The 17,543-nt window shown below is 43.0% G+C and overlaps 1 protein-coding gene and 1 long non-coding RNA gene across 9 annotated transcripts in view; one reads left to right on the top strand and one right to left on the bottom strand.

The window, feature by feature from the left end:
* LOC119017818 (SH3 and multiple ankyrin repeat domains protein 2-like) overlaps positions 1 to 3,169 on the top strand; it is a 47,896-nt gene extending 44,727 nt beyond the window's left edge. For 5 of the 6 annotated variants that reach the window (XM_037094908.1, XM_037094906.1, XM_037094907.1 and 2 more), the window contains one exon: positions 428 to 3,169. In XM_037094908.1, coding sequence (XP_036950803.1) covers positions 428 to 956 — 529 coding nt within the window. In that variant the 3' untranslated portion in view covers positions 957 to 3,169. The remainder of the gene's footprint in view (positions 1 to 427) is intronic. The other variant, XR_005074564.1, reaches the window with a different exon arrangement.
* Positions 1,081 to 15,578, bottom strand: LOC119017819. 3 transcript variants are annotated; one of them, XR_005074566.1, is made up of 6 exons: positions 15,435 to 15,577; positions 14,022 to 14,113; positions 12,277 to 12,656; positions 11,865 to 11,956; positions 1,392 to 7,627; positions 1,081 to 1,216 (listed from the first exon to the last, which is right to left on the bottom strand). It is a non-coding gene; the product is annotated as an uncharacterized LOC119017819 (long non-coding RNA). The 3 variants fall into 3 exon arrangements; XR_005074567.1 differs by having other exon boundaries at positions 1,082 to 1,216; positions 2,013 to 7,627; XR_005074565.1 differs by lacking the exon at positions 1,081 to 1,216 and having other exon boundaries at positions 1,482 to 2,312; positions 2,541 to 7,627; positions 15,435 to 15,578.
* Between the last annotated feature and the right edge of the window lie 1,965 nt (positions 15,579 to 17,543).

The raw sequence follows: 17,543 nt of genomic DNA, 5'->3' as shown, positions 1-17,543 counted from the left end.
TGGTCCGTTTAGTTTGAGGCCCACCAACCACTTGGTTAGGAAACATCATATTTTGACTTGAAATCCGTGTTTTGGCAGGAACACTGCTGGAAACGTCCCGACTTCCTGTAAAAAATATCAGTTTTTTGACCAGACAAACAGCCGACATGTTTCAAGGTCTTGTCAAAAACACGCAGATTTGTTGCCACAGAAGACAGAAAAATTCTCTCAAGGTTTACTCAGAAATATCGAGTCGTGTCACACTTACAAAGGTTGAAACACAGTCTCAAACTCTGTCAGCCTTGTGACGTGTAGCTCCACCTCCATCCTCAGCTCCTCCACTTCCTTACGATCATCTTTGCTGGAACTTCATTTTGATAATAAATTGACCACTGGTGATTGTGTGTGTCTCGCTCTGACTGACCTGTCGTCTCCTCTGTTCCCTCAGGCCTCCCACTGAAGACTCAGGAATGCGTAACAACGCTGCCGGCGCTGCTGCCCTCACCTCCACTCCTCCCAGCAGCCTTCCATCCCAGACGCATCCTTGCAGCCCGCCTGACTCCGCCTCCTCCCTCACCCCCTGCTCCTCACTGCCGCCCTCCGTGTCGCCCACCCTTACCGACGTCTTCGGTCTGCCCACGCCGCCCATGGGCAGCGGCGGCGGGTACAGCCTGAGCTCCTCCTGCGGCGGCAGCGGGAGTTCGCGCTCTCCATCGCCGCTCACGCTGATGCAGGCGGTGGCGGCCTCGGGCAAGCCGTTCGCCTCCAAACCCATGGAGCTGTGGAGCAAGCACGACGTGGCGGACTGGCTGGAAAGCCTCAACCTGGGGGAGCACAGAGACGCTTTCCTGGACAATGAGATCGAGGGAGCTCACCTGCCCTCACTGCAAAAAGAGGACCTGATAGACCTGGGCGTGACGAGGGTGGGCCACCGCATGAACATCGAGAGGGCCCTCAAGCTGCTGCAGGACAGATAAGCCCCGAGGAGACGGGGAGGAGACGCGTGGAGTCCGGCCGAGGAGAGGGAGGTGTTACCGATCACTTTTACCAATCTCTTCATCAGACATAATCTCAAGTCGTGGAACTGGGTAGAAGTTTTGTCCAAGCTGATGCTGCCTCTTGCTGTTTTTGTCCTCTCTCATCCTCTGTCGCCCTCATCTCAGTGCTCCGGTCTTGTCCGCCCTCTTCCTCCTTCCCACCGCTCTGAGCATCAGGCGATCATGGGATGTTGGCGGAACTGCAGGGGGAGAGAGAGAAGAGAATAGCTGCTAAGTCACATGAAGGAGAGAGAGAGAGAAGAGGAGGCCAGTACGAAGGACTGACCAGAAAACAAAAACTCTGGAATAGCGTGGACTCAAACACTGGAAAAATACTTGTCTGGAAGTTTATTTCACATAAAGACTCGTGCTCACCCAACTGCTTTGGAATACTGAAGACTTTTTCCATACACCCGGTGTGGGTGCATGAAGAACCAGCTGAGCTGGTCGTTGCTCCTTTTCTATCTTTGCTAGAGTTTGTTCAGAGAATAATATTTCTTCACTAGAGTCCTACCGGAGTTATATTTCTGGGTGCATCTAAGGTTGTAGAGAAAAATTTGAGATAGACTCCATTTTTTTTGCTTTTCACCTGTTTGTGTCAAAAATAAGAACATTAGCTGACATGTTTAAACGAATACTGAACCATATCTCATGTCCATGCACACACACACACACACACACACACACACACACACACACACACACACACACACACACTTTATGCAGAGTGCCACACACTGACAAACAAGAGCACACACTGTCTTCACACATCCTAAGCATGTAACACACCGATACTGCGATGGCCTTCTTCTCCTGAGAGAGAGCAAAGTGTGGACAGAGGTGGTCACCAGAGGAGGCGCTCCGCTGTACCAGGGGCCCCGCGGCCCCTCGTCAGTCTGCACCCAGCCGGTGTCCACCTCATCATACGAAGACAACGGAGGCGAGGACACGAGGTACAAGACGGACAGACAAACGTTGGACCAGGAATATTCTCACCTTGAAGTGGTTTGGGCTTGTCTGTCTGATAAGGGCGTCCTCTTGGTTTTTCCTTCAAGTGTTGTGTGTGTGTGTGTGTGAATGTGTGTGTGCGTGTTGATGGTTGACCCGAGTTATCACTAAGGCCAGTTTAGCTCTTTCCTCAGACCCGCTCTTTAGGCCACAGTAGGTAAACTAGAGCTGTTCTTCGCTTTTGTACTTTCCTTCCCCTCACGACGTCAGATCTCCTTCCCCTCACCATCAGCAGGTCAACACTCAGCGTTCATGTGGCCCCACAGCAGCGCTAACATATCCAACACCCTGTGTGCACGTGGTAGAAGAAGAGGTTTAATAGAGAGAGAGCGTTACCAGGTTTAAAGGAATAGTCTCACATTTTTGGGGATTAAACGTATTGCTGCGCGTCAGAACACTGATAGCACTCTGATGTCTGTGCAGGAAATATGAATCTGGAGACGATTAGCTTCGCAGTAAGACTGGAGGCAGGAAAAGTGCTAACAAAAGCTCAAAGTTCAATATGTCATATCTCACCTGATGATCAGTGTGCTGTGGAGGTATCTGTCAGTCAGTCCGCTGCTTCAGTCCAGACAGAAATATATCTACAGCCACTGAACTGCTCCTCAGAATCCCGTCAGGATAACCTTCAAAAAGATCCATTTTTATCCATTCCGGTAACCTTTAGAAAGTCTAGAGGAGCGACACGATTACATCAATTTATTTAGCGAAGGGCTGAAAGTGTCAGAGTACGTCTCTGTCCCCCGAACAACAGTGATGTCGGTGATTTTGTATCTGGAAGTTGAACTTTCTTGGCTTCGTGCATCACAGAGCAGCTTTAATCTGAATGAACGGGGCCTTCACACGGACACTGTGTCCAGTTTCCTCTTCAGTGCATCCACACTTTTCCCTGCTTCAGTCTTAATGCTAAGCTAAGCTAAGCTAAGCTAATCATCTCCAGGCTTCAGCTCCACATTCACATGACAGTGGTATCGATCTTCTCAACAAACTGAACGAGAAAATTAATATGCGTTTCCTAAAATGTCGACCCATTTAAAGCTGTCACCTGATGGTATTTTATTGATTTTGAATCCAGTGTTGGATCCTTTGGAATCCCTTTTTTAGCTGTCAACAATTGTAAACAATAAATGTTATAAGTAACCTGATATTTAAGATCCAAAACTCAAGTTTCACCAGAGAAATTAATAACGTTTTCTATTTATCCAACGACTGCCTGAACATTTTGTACATTGTTCTTTGTTAATAGAAAAAGAGCAAGAAGATTAAGACTCAGTGAGATTTGCTAGCATCAAGCTAACTCGAGCTCAAGTCCAACCAAACGGTGATCTGAAACTGCACAAATCTGTGATCTGGAGTCAAAATGAAACCAACTACTGTTTCAGACCAAAAGAGCCTTCAGTGGTTTTCTTTAAGAAAGAAGCTGGAGACGCAACGCTGCGTTAACGAAGCTGTTGCAGACCGACTGGCCGCCCGGCAGAGTCCGGTCGTTTGAGAAGATAAAAACAGATCTTGTCCTATAATTGTACATATCAGCAGGTTAATACTTTGTAAAGCGACTTCAGCCAGATGACGTGAATTCTCGGCGAAGCGTTTGCTTTTTGGAGCAGATGGAGAATCCGAGGCTTCGGGGTTTTATGTAGAATTACGTGTTCACGTAAGTCCTCACGCCTCGTCCTGCCCTCTAACCACTGTGCAAAAAAACCAAGCAGAGAATAACCTGACAGAGCCGGCAGATGTTCGTCAGCGTGAGCCCTGTGTGAGATTAGAAAAGGGAAAGAAAACGATGATCCGGTGCAGATGACTCGACAAAGAGCTTCTCCCCTATTCTGATCCGGTCTCACTGCAGCTCCGGCTGAAGAGACGTGATTTAAACTTTGTTAGAAGGGTCCAATTTAAAATTAATCAGCATTTATAAAGCTGGACATTTGTATGTGTTTGCTAGCAATGATACAGGCTGGTCAGAAGTAGAAGTACAGTATGTGTTGAAATGTGTGTATATAAGAGTGTTTAACAGGATAAAAATGTCTATTTGATTCTATGTATAGCTCTATTAAAAGGTTTAGAGTAAAAAAGAAAAAAAGAAATTCTATGAAGGTTGATTTATAGTTGCCAGAGCTGACCTGAGGACCAGCGCAGTGGTCTCATTCACACCATCATCCTGCAGAGGATGCCTTAAATAGCTCCCCGCCTCCTCCACCTGCACCGTCGCTCTGTAGAGAAGAAGAGCTCGTGTTTTTATCCTGAAGTAGATTCCTTCAGAGCACACCTCACGTGTGGTTGGATATGTGCTCGACTAACCCAACGTCTGGAGAACATATATATACATATATATATCGTTTTAGAGCAACTTCACCCTCGTTTGGTTTCATATCACACTCCGCAGCTTCCTGCAGGTGCAGCTTTCGAGGAGACAGTGAAACATACACAAGCTCTGTGTTCTGTGAACATTACGCCGTACGGAGGCCGGCACGGGACGATGCTGCTATAACGCTGTTCCTGTTTGAACATGTAACTTATTTTAAAAACAAACAGCGACGTGTCGGAGGGGAAAAGCACAGTATTTTTAAAGATTTGTATAGAGTTCTATGAAATTTTATAGAGGTTCAACACTGACGCGTGGATTGCCAAAAAGCAGAAATACTATATAGATAAAAACGTGGATATTATTAGACTTATGGGTTATGTAAGAAGCAATATTTATTCTGAATGAATCTCCTTGGTTGTGTTTTATTTTACCATTTTAAGTTACATATCATGACGCAATCACTTGTCAGTGTTTTTAATAAAGTGTTGCCGACCCGATCGCCAGAATAAATGTTGGCAATGTACGTTTCTGCAAACCTCGGATACGTTGAGACGCTGTATCACCTGTCTGACAACACGTCCGGACTTCTCTGAACATACCTGAGTTCTGTCACTGCTAACAACTTCCCATCAGAAACATCAGCTGTCTGTAGCCACCTACCATGCAGGAGTTGTGCTTTGGTCTTGTTAAACCACCAGGTTTTGTTCCAACTTCTCATCAGAACTGGGAAATTTTTTGTCCTGGAGATTTCCTGATGTTTTGCTAAAAAAAAAAAACATTGAGTTTTTTCTGCACGAAATAGTGCTGGAAATGTTCCTACATAGTTTGTTGCCACAGACATGCTTAGGGTTTGTTCTGACTTCTCAATAAAAATATTTTTTTCTATCATCAGAGACTTCAGGACTTCCCATTACAAATGACAAGTGTTATCGCCTGACAAAAACACACCTGGACACACCTACAGGTCTCATTAAATACACTCACGAATACTTTGAAATTAAAACTGGCCACAAACAGGGCTGGTCACATCCGTTCTCATCAAAAAGAATTTATTGGTGTTACGACTACAAATGCTGGAACGCCGTCTGAGACTCGTGTTCACAGGCTGGACGGCCGTCACATGACACCACACATTTTGGTTGCGTACACATGAAACGTGTCAGCGGTTTGCAGAATGTTCTCCGCCAACGTATCATCCCGGCGACTGGGCTGCGTGTTGCCTAAAGTAGATACACTCTCTTCTGCAGTAGAATTAAGATTTCTTTTGGCCAATCAAGTGACCACAAACCCAGGTATCTTCTGACGACCACCATCTGCCTGACTCTCATCTCCTGAAATCCCCGAGTCCAGAGTGTGTGTATAAAAAAAGAGCAAAAACTGTAAATTTAAAAGAAAAAAAAACAAAAACAAAAAAAAAGTATATATCCGCAGGCCATCTTGGTAGGAAACTATATGAAACCTATATATATGTATACATACATGAATCCACCACAAAGATTAGCGGTGGCTGCTGCGTCCTCTGTGGATCAGCAGGTCACTGAGCAGTTTTCTCTGTGGAAACGTAGAGCTGAGTAGATGTAGTAGGAATCTTTAATGAGCATCACCAGGCCGTGTTTCGGACAGGCACGGCTCACTGACCCACTTCCACTCCCCGTCAAAAACACTGCTCCCACCTTTATCATCGTCCAACATTTGGGTAACTGTTTCTTTCTTTTTTTTTTCTTCTTTCTTTCTTTCTTTCTTGATTAATTAATTTATTTTTTCTCATGAATAGATTTTATTCTTTGATTAAGTCTTCATAGAGGCTAAGATGTTTTTTCGGTAATTTGTGCTGAGACTTGTGTTCATGTTTTCTATGTTGCTGTAATTTTGTGCTACTGAATCATCATAGAGTCAACTAATTACTGAAATGAAAAGAGAGAGAATTTTCCTGTAACTGCACTCTTCCTTCCCCCCCCGCCCCTCAAATCCTCAAGACTTCTTGTATGGCAACCAAAATTCACTGTAAGAAATAAATATAATATTGCACTAGTGTTGTTTCCCTCTCAGTCTTTACAGTCGCCGGGCCTGTTGGAGCTGGATCAGCGCCGCTCTTCACACCTGAAGTCACAAACTCTGGTCGTTTGGTTTGTGTTGACCAAAATAAGAATTAAATCTTTACGTCCAAACACTTTTAAAACTGAGAAAATCTCATTAAATCAAGTAAGCAAATCGGTCAAGAGGCAAACAGGAGAATCTGAGTGAGAGGATTGTTGGTACTGATCCATTTGGATTTCAGAAGATTTTCACTGTGACAATCTTTTATTGTTAATACTTTTACAGGTTCGCATGTTTCATGGTAAGTAACATGTTTAAGATGTCTCTGAAATGACACAGTGATGACCCCAACATGAAATAATAATATTCTACTATTTTCCAAAAAGTACTTAATTTAGCCTCCAGCTTTAACTTTGACAGTTGTAAAATCCTAATAATGAATAATTAGTTCTGAGATGAAAATAACACCATTAAAATCTGCTACGTTTGTTATTCAGAACACTCACAGTTCTCACGTCTAGTTGTTTACTTTACTTAGTAATGATACTGAAAACTTTGTACTTTAGTTTATTTCAGAATAATAATTTCTTAATGCAGATATTTATTGTACAGTTAGTTAAACACTTGATTACTCCATGACACTTGTGGTCTGTCTGTGAGAGACAGCGAGGGAGGCACATCAGACTGACCCGCATTTATACTCATTAACTACAAAATACTTATTAAAAACAAAGATGGGAACGTTCATATTTGAGAGGAGTTTCTGCCTTGTAGAATGAAAGAATGTGAGTTTGCTCCTGCTCATATTAAAAACACCACAACTCTTCTTGCCAAAGTGTTAAATTTTGAGCGACAGGAGATTCTGAATGCATCGATGTGGATCACCTCTCCTCTGTCACTGGTGCTCTGTGGATGGATGGATCACCTGCTGCAGAGCCTTCCTGTCCCGGGCCGAGCACCAACCAGACAACATGTCAGTCCACAGAGCTCCATGACAGAAAGTCAGGATTCAGTTCAGGAAACCGTCGTCCAGCTGGTCCTCAGCAGCCTGTTCCTCTGCCCACACTTTCAGCTCCTGGCTGCGTCCTGGAGAATCCATCAGTGACCATCAGCACTCTGCAGGTCTATCAGCCATGTTTGATCCCCTGGTAAAGTCCAGGTGAAAGATCACACTTTCCCTTCAGGCTCCTGTGGAGGCTCGTCTCCATTGTTTGGCTCGTCTTGTTCGTCTCTGTGATTCGTCCTTTCAACCGTCCGTCACCTGCAAGATGAGAAAGAAGAGCAGTGGTAGTTTCATGTGTCTTGTGCTGGTTTTGTGTCTATTTGTGGAGGTTTTTGTGTATTTGTGGAGGTTTTTGTGTATTTGTGGAGGTTTTTGTGTGTTTGTGGAAGTTTTTTGTGTATTTGTGGAGATTTTGTGTGTATTTGTGGAGGTTTTTGTGTATTTGTGGAGGTTTTTGTGTATTTGTGGAAGTTTGTAGTGAATTTGAGGAGGTTTGTAGAGACTTTGTGTGTCATTGTGGAGATTTTGTGTATATTTATGGAAGTTTTTTGTGAATTTGTGAAGTTTTTGTGTGTATTTATGTTTATTTTGTGATTTTTTTTTTTTTTTTGTCTTTTTGGGAGATTTTGAGTGCATTTGTGGAAGTCTTGTGTGTTTTTGTGGATGTTTTGTCTTTATTTGTGGAGGTTTTGAGTGTACCTGTAAAAAGCATTTAACGTGTACACACTGAGAGCCACAACATTAGAACCACTGACAGGTGAAATAAATAACATGGATGATTTTGTTCCAATGCCATGTTCGGCTGTGAAACCATGAGTCCTAGTATTCATGTGGACGTCTCTTTGACAAACACCAGTCACCCAAACACAGCTGCAGACCAAGTACACCCCGTCATGGCAGCAGCACTCCTTGGTGGCAGTGCCCCCCCCCCCTCAGGAACGACCCGAGGAACGTGGGAAAGAGCTCAAGGTGTCAACATGACCTCCAGATTCCCCAGATCTCAATCCAACTGAGCTTCCACTGGATGCAGCCTGAGCCAAGAACGATCCATGGGGGCCCCAACATGGATGGGAGTTGGTTCTGACGCATCCCATAGATGCTCAACTGGACTGGGTTCTGGAGAATGAGGAGGCCAGTTTGACACCTTGGGTTCTTTGCCATGAGGGGGTGCAGTTGGTCTGAACAGTGTTTGGGTGGATGGTGTTTGTCAAAGAGAATCCACAGAAATGACAGAAGTCAAAGTTTCCCAGCAGAACATTTGATTGTAACAAGATGATCAATGCTCACTTCACTTGTCAGCTGTTTTAATGTTGTGTCTGAACAGTGCAGATATACATGTTAAATACTTTTCATATTTTGCACAAACTGAGTTTTTAACTGCATTATTCATACTTTCATTGGACTTTGTCTAACAGGTTTACTAACAGGTTTAGTTACAAGTTACTTTGCAGATTCATATAATCAACATTAAATATTCGCTGATCAGACATGATGTATTATTATAGATTAAGCTACACAGCATTAAAAGCAGAAAGTTGAGACCTTAGAGAGGAAATGTGAGACAAGCCAGTGTGCTGCATTATGGAGGAAAATTATTAATTGATTAAGTGCGTGATGTCAGTACACTCAAAAAGCAAATCTGTAGACAGACAGCTGATTTTTGAATCTCATTCTCAGGTCATCAAATAACGCACTCTGTGGGCTATTAACAGGACTCGAGAGTCGAGTTGTTAACAGTGAGAGGACTTGTATTTTCATATACATTTAATTTCAAGTTATATTTTTATATATAATTTTTGTGTTTATCCAGTAGCTGTAAAAACTCATTGAATCCTGTGGGTTTTGAGGTCGGGCCTAAATCTGCTCTGGCTGGTCGGTTTACACAAACCAGGTTTGTCGAGCAGACCAGTAACAACTGGACTGCTGTTACAGAACTTTGTGCCAAGAACTCTACGATGGTGAACTTCTCGTCATAGCTCACTGCACTCAACATTGTTTAGCTGACAGTGTTTACGCTTCATACCACAATGTTTCTCCAGCAAAACAACTTCCAAGGCTTCATAAAGTTTATCAAGCACTTTCTGGACACACAATTGCGCTCTCAAGTGGAGATGTACCTGAACTGAAAACAAACCTTCAATACACTCAGAAGGACGCAGACAAACTAACAACCATTTAAGCTGTTTGTTGCTATCAGTTCGCAAGACAACAACTTCCAAGGCTTCATAAAGTTTATCAAGCACTTTCTGGACACACAGTTGCGTGCTTGAGTGGAGATGTACCTGAACTGAAAACAAACCTTCAATACACTCAGAAGGACACAGACAAACTAACAACCGCTCAAGCTGTTTGTAGCTATCAGTTCTCTGCATTTCCAACATGACCACAACAACTGCTTCCAAACAAAAAACGCCACCACAGCACACTCGGTTCCTTATTAGTGGCCTGCCGGGCAGTGAGGCCGAGGGCCCTGTAACAGCTTTGTAATGATCTCTGCATGGTGTTATCACACAGGAAGCTGTTGCACACAGTTGCAAAGAAAATGAATTCCTGCAATTTTTTTTAAAAATTTGTTTTATCACCGAGGTTCAACATTATCTTCAAGCAAAGGCATCGCGTCCATACACACTGAACTCGCGAGGGAAATCGTCATGGACAGTTGAGGGCAGAGATCCAAGCCGCTTTAGTGGCGTCAGGCTAGCTTCTACCGTGGCCCTGAGCATGTCCCTAGCCAGGCCGAGGCCCAAGCTAAACACGCACACTTTGTGCACGCTTCTACCAACCATAGGTGTCTGAACATGAGGGACCTGTAAGTTGGCGGGATCGCACGAGGGCTCGTAAGATACGCTATTACCAATACCAGCAACTGATCAAAGGCCTGACTACTGCCATTCATGGAAAACACTGCTTACAGCTCCGATGGACAGCACTCGGGCATTTGCCATTGAAGATAGCTGAAGTCCGGTCAAATTAGCCTGTAACTTACAATATTAACACCAGGTTTGTCTGGCAGACCACTAACAACTGGATTACTGAACTTTTATCACTATAAAGCTCTATACCACGAGGCCTCCAAAACAACATGTCTCCACTCAGTTCTGCTGCTGCTGAGCTCTCAACTGGCTGCACTTCTACCCTGAATAACAATGCCAACGTTAACACCAGGCTCTGCTTAACATAGTTTATACACTGAGGAGGACGTAGACAAACAAACAACCGCTCAAGAGAAACTTTACACAGGCCACCAGAAATTAACATGTCTCCAGTCATTCTGCTGGTGTTGGTAGCTCAGTTTGCTGCACCTCTACCATGAATGAAACAACAAGAACCGCAAAACACACCAAAAACTTAACAACCGCACAGTTGCACGTCAGAAACTGGATATGATCCTTATTAGTGGCCTGCTGGGCGAATCGGGCGAGGCTAATGTTAATGTTGAATCTATATAAATGAAGCTGTCCATTTAAAATGTTTAAGTCCCAGCTCAAAACCCACAGGGTTCAAAGGAAGTAGAAGTATTTTTTACAGGTTTTCTTTAACTGAGAGGAAATATAAACAAGTCTGGTTACACTGCCTAAATGCATTTGTTTGATCTAACTCATAAAGTATTTAACATGTGAACACACTGAGAGCCACAACATTAGAACCACTGACAGGTGAAATAAATAACATGGATGATTTTGTTCCAACGCCATGTTCGGCTGTGAAGCCATGAGTCCTAGCATTCATGTGGATGTCTCTTTGACAAACACCAGTCACCCAAACACAGCTGCAGACCAAGTACACTCCGTCATGGCAGCAGCACTCCTTGGTGGCAGTGCCCCCCCAGCAGGACAACGCACCTGCAACACTGCAAAAACTGCTCAGGAACGACTCGAGGAACGTGGAAAAGAGCTCAAGGTGTCAACCTGGCCTCCAGATTCCCCAGATCTCAATCCAACTGAGCTTCCACTGGATGCAGTCTGAGCCAAGAACAATCCATGGGGGCCCCAACATGGATGGGAGTTGGTTCTGACGCATCCCATAGATGCTCAACTGGACTGGGATCTGGAGAATGAGGAGGCCAGTTTGACACCTTGGGTTCTACGTCAGGTTCCTCAGAACCATTCCTGGGAAGTTTCTACGGTGCTACATGTGCATTCACCTGCTGGGAGGCCACTGCCATCAAGGAGTGCCATTGTCATGAGGGGGTGTAGTTGGTCTGAACAGTGTTTGGGTGGATGGTGTTTGTCAAAGAGGCTCCACAGAAATGACAGAAGTCAAAGTTTCCCAGCAGAACATTTGATTGTAACAAGATGATCAATGCTCATTTCACTTGTCAGTTGTTTTAATGTTGTGTCTGAACAGTGCAGATATACATGTTAAATACAATATAATCATATTATTTATATTAATTATATTGTATATAAATGAGTCAAATAAAGTAGAGTATTAATGAACAGCAACTGACAAATCTCACACTTCCTGCCTTTAATTTTTGCACCTTGGCACTGACCTTGTTGGACCAGGTGTGTCTCCTCTCCAGGCTGATCATCATACAGGTCAGAGCTGTTTCACCTGAAGCTGAAGACAAGTCCCACTGTTCACCTGGAGAGAGAAGGAAGGACTTGAGTATAACACGATGATGTATGCATATATGTGTGTGTGTGTGTGTGTGTGTGTGTGTGTGTGCGTGTGTGTGTATATCAGAAAAAAAGAAGATGTAATCAGATTAAAGACACATCTGGCAAAAAGGGGATTTCTCACAGGATTATCATTTTATAATAAAGAATGATATAGCCATCTGAAACCATGTGCATGACATCACTTCAGGAGTCTCACAGCCTGAGGACAGAAGCTACGTCAGCGGTTCCTTCTGGTTCTGTTAGTCTTTTCAGTATTGTTTGAGCTCTGAGCAGACACCTCACCTCTCCTCTGTCACTGGTGCTCTGTGGATGGATGGATCACCTGCTGCAGAGCCTTCCTGTCCCGGGCCGAGCACCAACCAGACAACATGTCAGTCCACAGAACTCCATGACAGAAAGTCAGGATTCAGTTCAGGAAACCGTCGTCCAGCTGGTCCTCAGCAGCCTGTTCCTCTGCCCACACTTTCAGCTCCTGGCTGCTCTCGTTCTGGAGAATCCATCAGTGACCATCAGCACTCTGCAGGTCTATCAGCCATGTTTGATCCCCTGGTAAAGTCCAGGTGAAAGATCACACTTTCCCTTCAGGCTCCTGTGGAGGCTCGTCTCCATTGTTTGGCTCGTCTTGTTCGTCTCTGTGATTCGTCCTTTCAACCGTCCGTCACCTGCAAGATGAGAAAGAAGAGCAGTGGTAGTTTCATGTGTCTTGTGCAGGTTTTGTGTCTATTTGTGGATTTATGGACATTTTGTGTATTTGTGGAGGTTTTTAGTAAATTTGTGTAAGTTTTTTGTGTATTTGTGGAAATTTTTAGTGAATTTGTGGAGGTTTGTAGAGATTTTGAGTGTCATTGTGCAGGTTTTGAGTCTCTTTGTGGAGGTTTTCTGTGTATTAGTGAAGGTTTTATGTATTTGTGATGATTATTGTGTATTTGTGGAAGTTTTGTGTGTATTTGTGGAAGTTTTTAATGAAATTGTTAAGTTTTGTGGAGATTTGTATGTATTTATGGTTATTTTGTGTGTCAATATTAAGATTTTTAGTCTTTTTTGGGAGATTTTCAGTGTATTTGTGGAAGTCTTGTGTGTTTTTGTGGATGTTTTGTCTTTATTTGTGGAGGTTTTGAGTGTACCTGTAAAAAGCATTTATCATGTGAACACACTGAGAGCCACAACATTAGAACCACTGACAGGTGAAATAAATAACATGGATGATTTTGTTCCAATGCCATGTTCGGCTGTGAAGCCATGAGTCCTAGCATTCATGTGGACGTCTCTTTGACAAACACCAGTCACCCAAACACAGCTGCAGACCAAGTACACCCCGTCATGGCAGCAGCACTCCTTGGTGGCAGTGCCCCCCCAGCAGCACAACGCACCTGCAACACTGCAAAAACTGCTCAGAAACAACCCGAGGAACGTGGAAAAGAGCTCCAGGTGTCAACCTGGCCTCCAGATTCCCCAGATCTCAATCCAACTGAGCTTCCACTGGATGCAGTCTGAGCCAAGAACAATCCATGGGGGCCCCAACATGGATGGGAGTTGGTTCTGACGCATCCCATAGATGCTCAACTGGACTGGGATCTGGAGAATGAGGAGGCCAGTTTGACACCTTGGGTTCTACGTCAGGTTCCTCAGAACCATTCCTGGGAAGTTTCTACGGTGCTACATGTGCATTCACCTGCTGGGAGGCCACTGCCATCAAGGAGTGCCATTGTCATGAGGGGGTGTAGTTGGTCTGAACAGTGTTTGGGTGGCTGGTGTTTGTCAAAGAGGATCCACAGAAATGACAGAAGTCAAAGTTTCCCAGCAGAACATTTGATTGTAACAAGATGATCAATGCTCATTTCACTTGTCAGTTGTTTTAATGTTGTGTCTGAACAGTGCAGATATACATGTTAAATACAATATAATCATATTATTTATATTAATTATATTGTATATAAATGAGTCAAATAAAGTAGAGTATTAATGAGCAGCAACTGACAAATCTCACACTTCCTGCCTTTAACTTTTGCACCTGTTTTAGCACTGACCTGGTTGGACCAGGTGTGTCTCCTCTCCAGGCTGATCATCATACAGGTCAGAGCTGTTTCACCTGAAGCTGAAGACAAGTCCCACTGTTCACCTGGAGAGAGAAGGAAGGACTTGAGTATAACATGATGATGTATGCAAGTGTGTGTGTGTGTGTGTGTGTGTGTGTGTATCAGAAAAAAAGAAGATGTAATCAGATTAAAGACACATCTGGCAAAAAGGGGATTTCTCACAGGATTATCATTTTATAATAAAGAATGATATAGCCATCTGAAACCATGTGCATGACATCACTTCAGGAGTCTCACATCACTCCAAAATCTACTGTAATCTCATTTAATAAATGTGTTTTTTAAAGGTAGTAAGTAATCTTTTGACACACAGGGAGTCAGTGCAGTGATATTAATATCACATTAAAACAGAAGTGATACAAACACACTGAATACTTTGTGTGCAGCTACAATGAGGCTTCATATTGTGTGTATAAACTACTTTAGCTGCTCAGAATGACCTTCTAGATGCTGACATACTAACATACTGAGACATTATTACACACAACACATGGAGCCTGTTAGCTAACTGTGCTGTACTCTGATATTCGGCTGTAACGATGCTAATACTAACAAGCTAACATTACACAGCACGAGAATGGCGTCATGCTAACACTCTCCAACAGACACACGTTAGCTAACATGCAAACCTGTCTGTAAAAACACGACGATTAAATGACTCAGACGCTTTGTGTGTCCTCACCCGTTAATAAAGGCAGCTGAGCCGCTGCTAACATGTTTCCAAAACCATGCAGTGCATCTGCAACAACTTTAAAGTCAGCTAGCTAACATAACCACTCACCTAAAACTGACCAGTAAATGTTAGCTAATCAGCTTTCATGCCGTTCAAAATAGTAAATACATTGAACAACTTCATGCCGAATTTACCAAAACTAGCGACTTGTTTTGAGATAGCGACCTAAATTTAACTAGCTGTACATCATTCATGTAATAATCACGGCAGAGATAAAATGACCAAATTCACAATGGAGGTTTGGTGCATGGATGTAATAGAGGATTATGTTCCAGCCGAATTTACCTCGACACTTAACAGTTAAATGAATCGACTCCAGCTTCATGTTCAGAGTTATTTCAGAAACATTTAAGGTAAAAACAAACCTCACCGACATGAGAGCGAGGCTGGCTCCATTTTAACCCGCACATATGTAGAACTGACTGGGCTTATCCAAGGAAGGTAGTTACTATGTGGAGCTCGCTGATATATGAAGGAACGTCACCTGGGCTTAGTTACTGAGATCTGTAGGTAATAACTGATCTGTGCACCTCCCACACAGACATGAATACACCTGTACTGAGCAGGTAACTGGACACACAAAGCAGATTCATACAGAACAGTTTACTCACCACGTTCGTGTCCTCAGAGAAGAGCAGCAGGGACCAGAATGACGATCAGTCAGTGGTTATTATAGACACTTAAAGTTTTGGAGGGAAATCCTAACTTCGCGCGGGAAACGAGTGAGACCGCCCCTTTTGGTGCGCGCACCTCCTGCATTCGTCAGAAAACCTGTGGGCGGGACTTCTTTGGCCTGGTTTATGTGGATTAAACCAGAGAGGCAGCTGCTCAGTGTTGTTTAGCTCAGCAGGCGTCCTGGGAACAGAGTTGCTTCATCTCCCGGGTTTAGAGTCCAGGCTGGAGGTTGTTTGCTGCATCCTGTTTCCTGTATTCTCTCATTCCATAGAACCAACTGAGATTGTTAATAGGAGTGAAAGAGGCTTTTTTCTTTTTAATAACACTATAATGACTAAATACTACTTAATACTAACGGAATGTAATCAAGTCACTTTAATATTGTTATCAGGTGAATTCAGGTAATCTGGACACCGCAGCTCAAGCTTTATTTATTTCTCTTCTGTACTTTTACCATAAAATTAATGAAATTAATTGTGAAAGGTGACCTCATGGTGGTGATGTCACAGAAAGGGGCGGGGCACTTGTACATATTATGTATATATAAGAATCTATTTCTTACTGTTTTATTATATGGTTCATTTTGTATTATTATTATTATTTCATGTTAAATTGAACTGTCCTCAGGCTGCTGTGACACACAGATATCTCTGTTTGCAGGACCAATAAAGGAGTTCTGATTCTGATTCTGAGTCACTCACGGTCCATTGGAATCACATGAGGAGGTCAGTGATGTAATATTCTGATCAGTCATAAATAAGAAAATGTTTCTAATATTTTATCACATTATGTTTGTGTTGGGACGTCTCATCGTTCTGACATGACAACCAAACTGCACTAACAAAGGAAAGCGCATAGACCCTGATGTCCAGTAGGTGGCGCCTGTTTGACACAGTCCCCCCAGGTTTGACACAGTCCCCCCAGGTTTGACAACCCCCACCTCCCATTGTCTGAGCTCGCACCTGAATGCATCTCAGGCCTGCGGTGACCAGGTGAACAGAGACATGTAAATAGGTGAATAAAGACATTTAAAAAGATGTACAGCAGATAAAAAGTTTTTACATGTGATTAAAAAACATTTTGGCCCGTAACATAACATGTTGTCAGCTTCTTCAAGACTTTACTCAAGTATCTAAAGTAATTTTCTGGCAGTAACTAAAAGCGTACAGAAGTATCCAAAGTACAAGAAAGTACATTTTACATATATTTACATGTATTCACTGTATGTTATGTATTGACAGGTAATCACCCTGACTGATAATCAGATCGCATATTGATCAGTGTTTGTATTTTGTATTTAAAATCTGATTTCCATTAAGAGTACAAGCGCCTCAAGTTTGTACTTGAGTAAAATACTTAGTTACATTCTGTTACAGTGTGTTTGAAGTACTTTTGGCTTCAGTTCACAGTGTGTCCAGCAGAGGGCAGCGACAGGTTCACTTCAACTGTTCCAACTTTTAAGAGTGGTCTTAGACCAGACTGCCGTTTCCTTTATGGGAACATCCAGTTGGGTCCGGCAGAGTCTTTAATGGACACAAACTTTCTTCTATATTAAGCCACCATGTGTGTCACCCTGAATCCAGGCTATCAGCAAAAAAAAGGTTTTTTAACTTCATCCTCGTCTTGTGGAAGTCTGTGAAGTAACTCATGTTCATCCTCCTTACACTGCAGGTTGAGATGTGACATTAAATACAATCTTCTATCAGTTTAGCATCAAAATTAAATGAACTTATAACAACTATCTATAGCTGTTTCGTACAGTATTTAATTCTTAACTGTAGTGGAGTAAAAGTTGATCAATTCTCAAACAGAACTTGTAGTAAATGTTCTCCCATCCCACCACCCTCACTTTGTAGGAGAATTTAAATTAGCATCGTCTGTCAGGCAAGTTTAAATGTTTAACCTTTAGTTGTGGCGCCCCCACCTGGCCAGGTATGTTAATGTCCCTGTCACACTCCAGTTTAATCATTCAAAGTTTTTATATTCCAAATTTTCAAAAACAAAGTTCCAACAGCACAGAACCAGACAGAAAAATTAAACAAGAA

This window comes from Acanthopagrus latus, chromosome 4 (assembly GCF_904848185.1).
Source record: "Acanthopagrus latus isolate v.2019 chromosome 4, fAcaLat1.1, whole genome shotgun sequence".
NCBI lineage: Eukaryota > Metazoa > Chordata > Actinopteri > Spariformes > Sparidae > Acanthopagrus > Acanthopagrus latus.
This window is presented reverse-complemented; position numbering and strand designations above follow the sequence as displayed.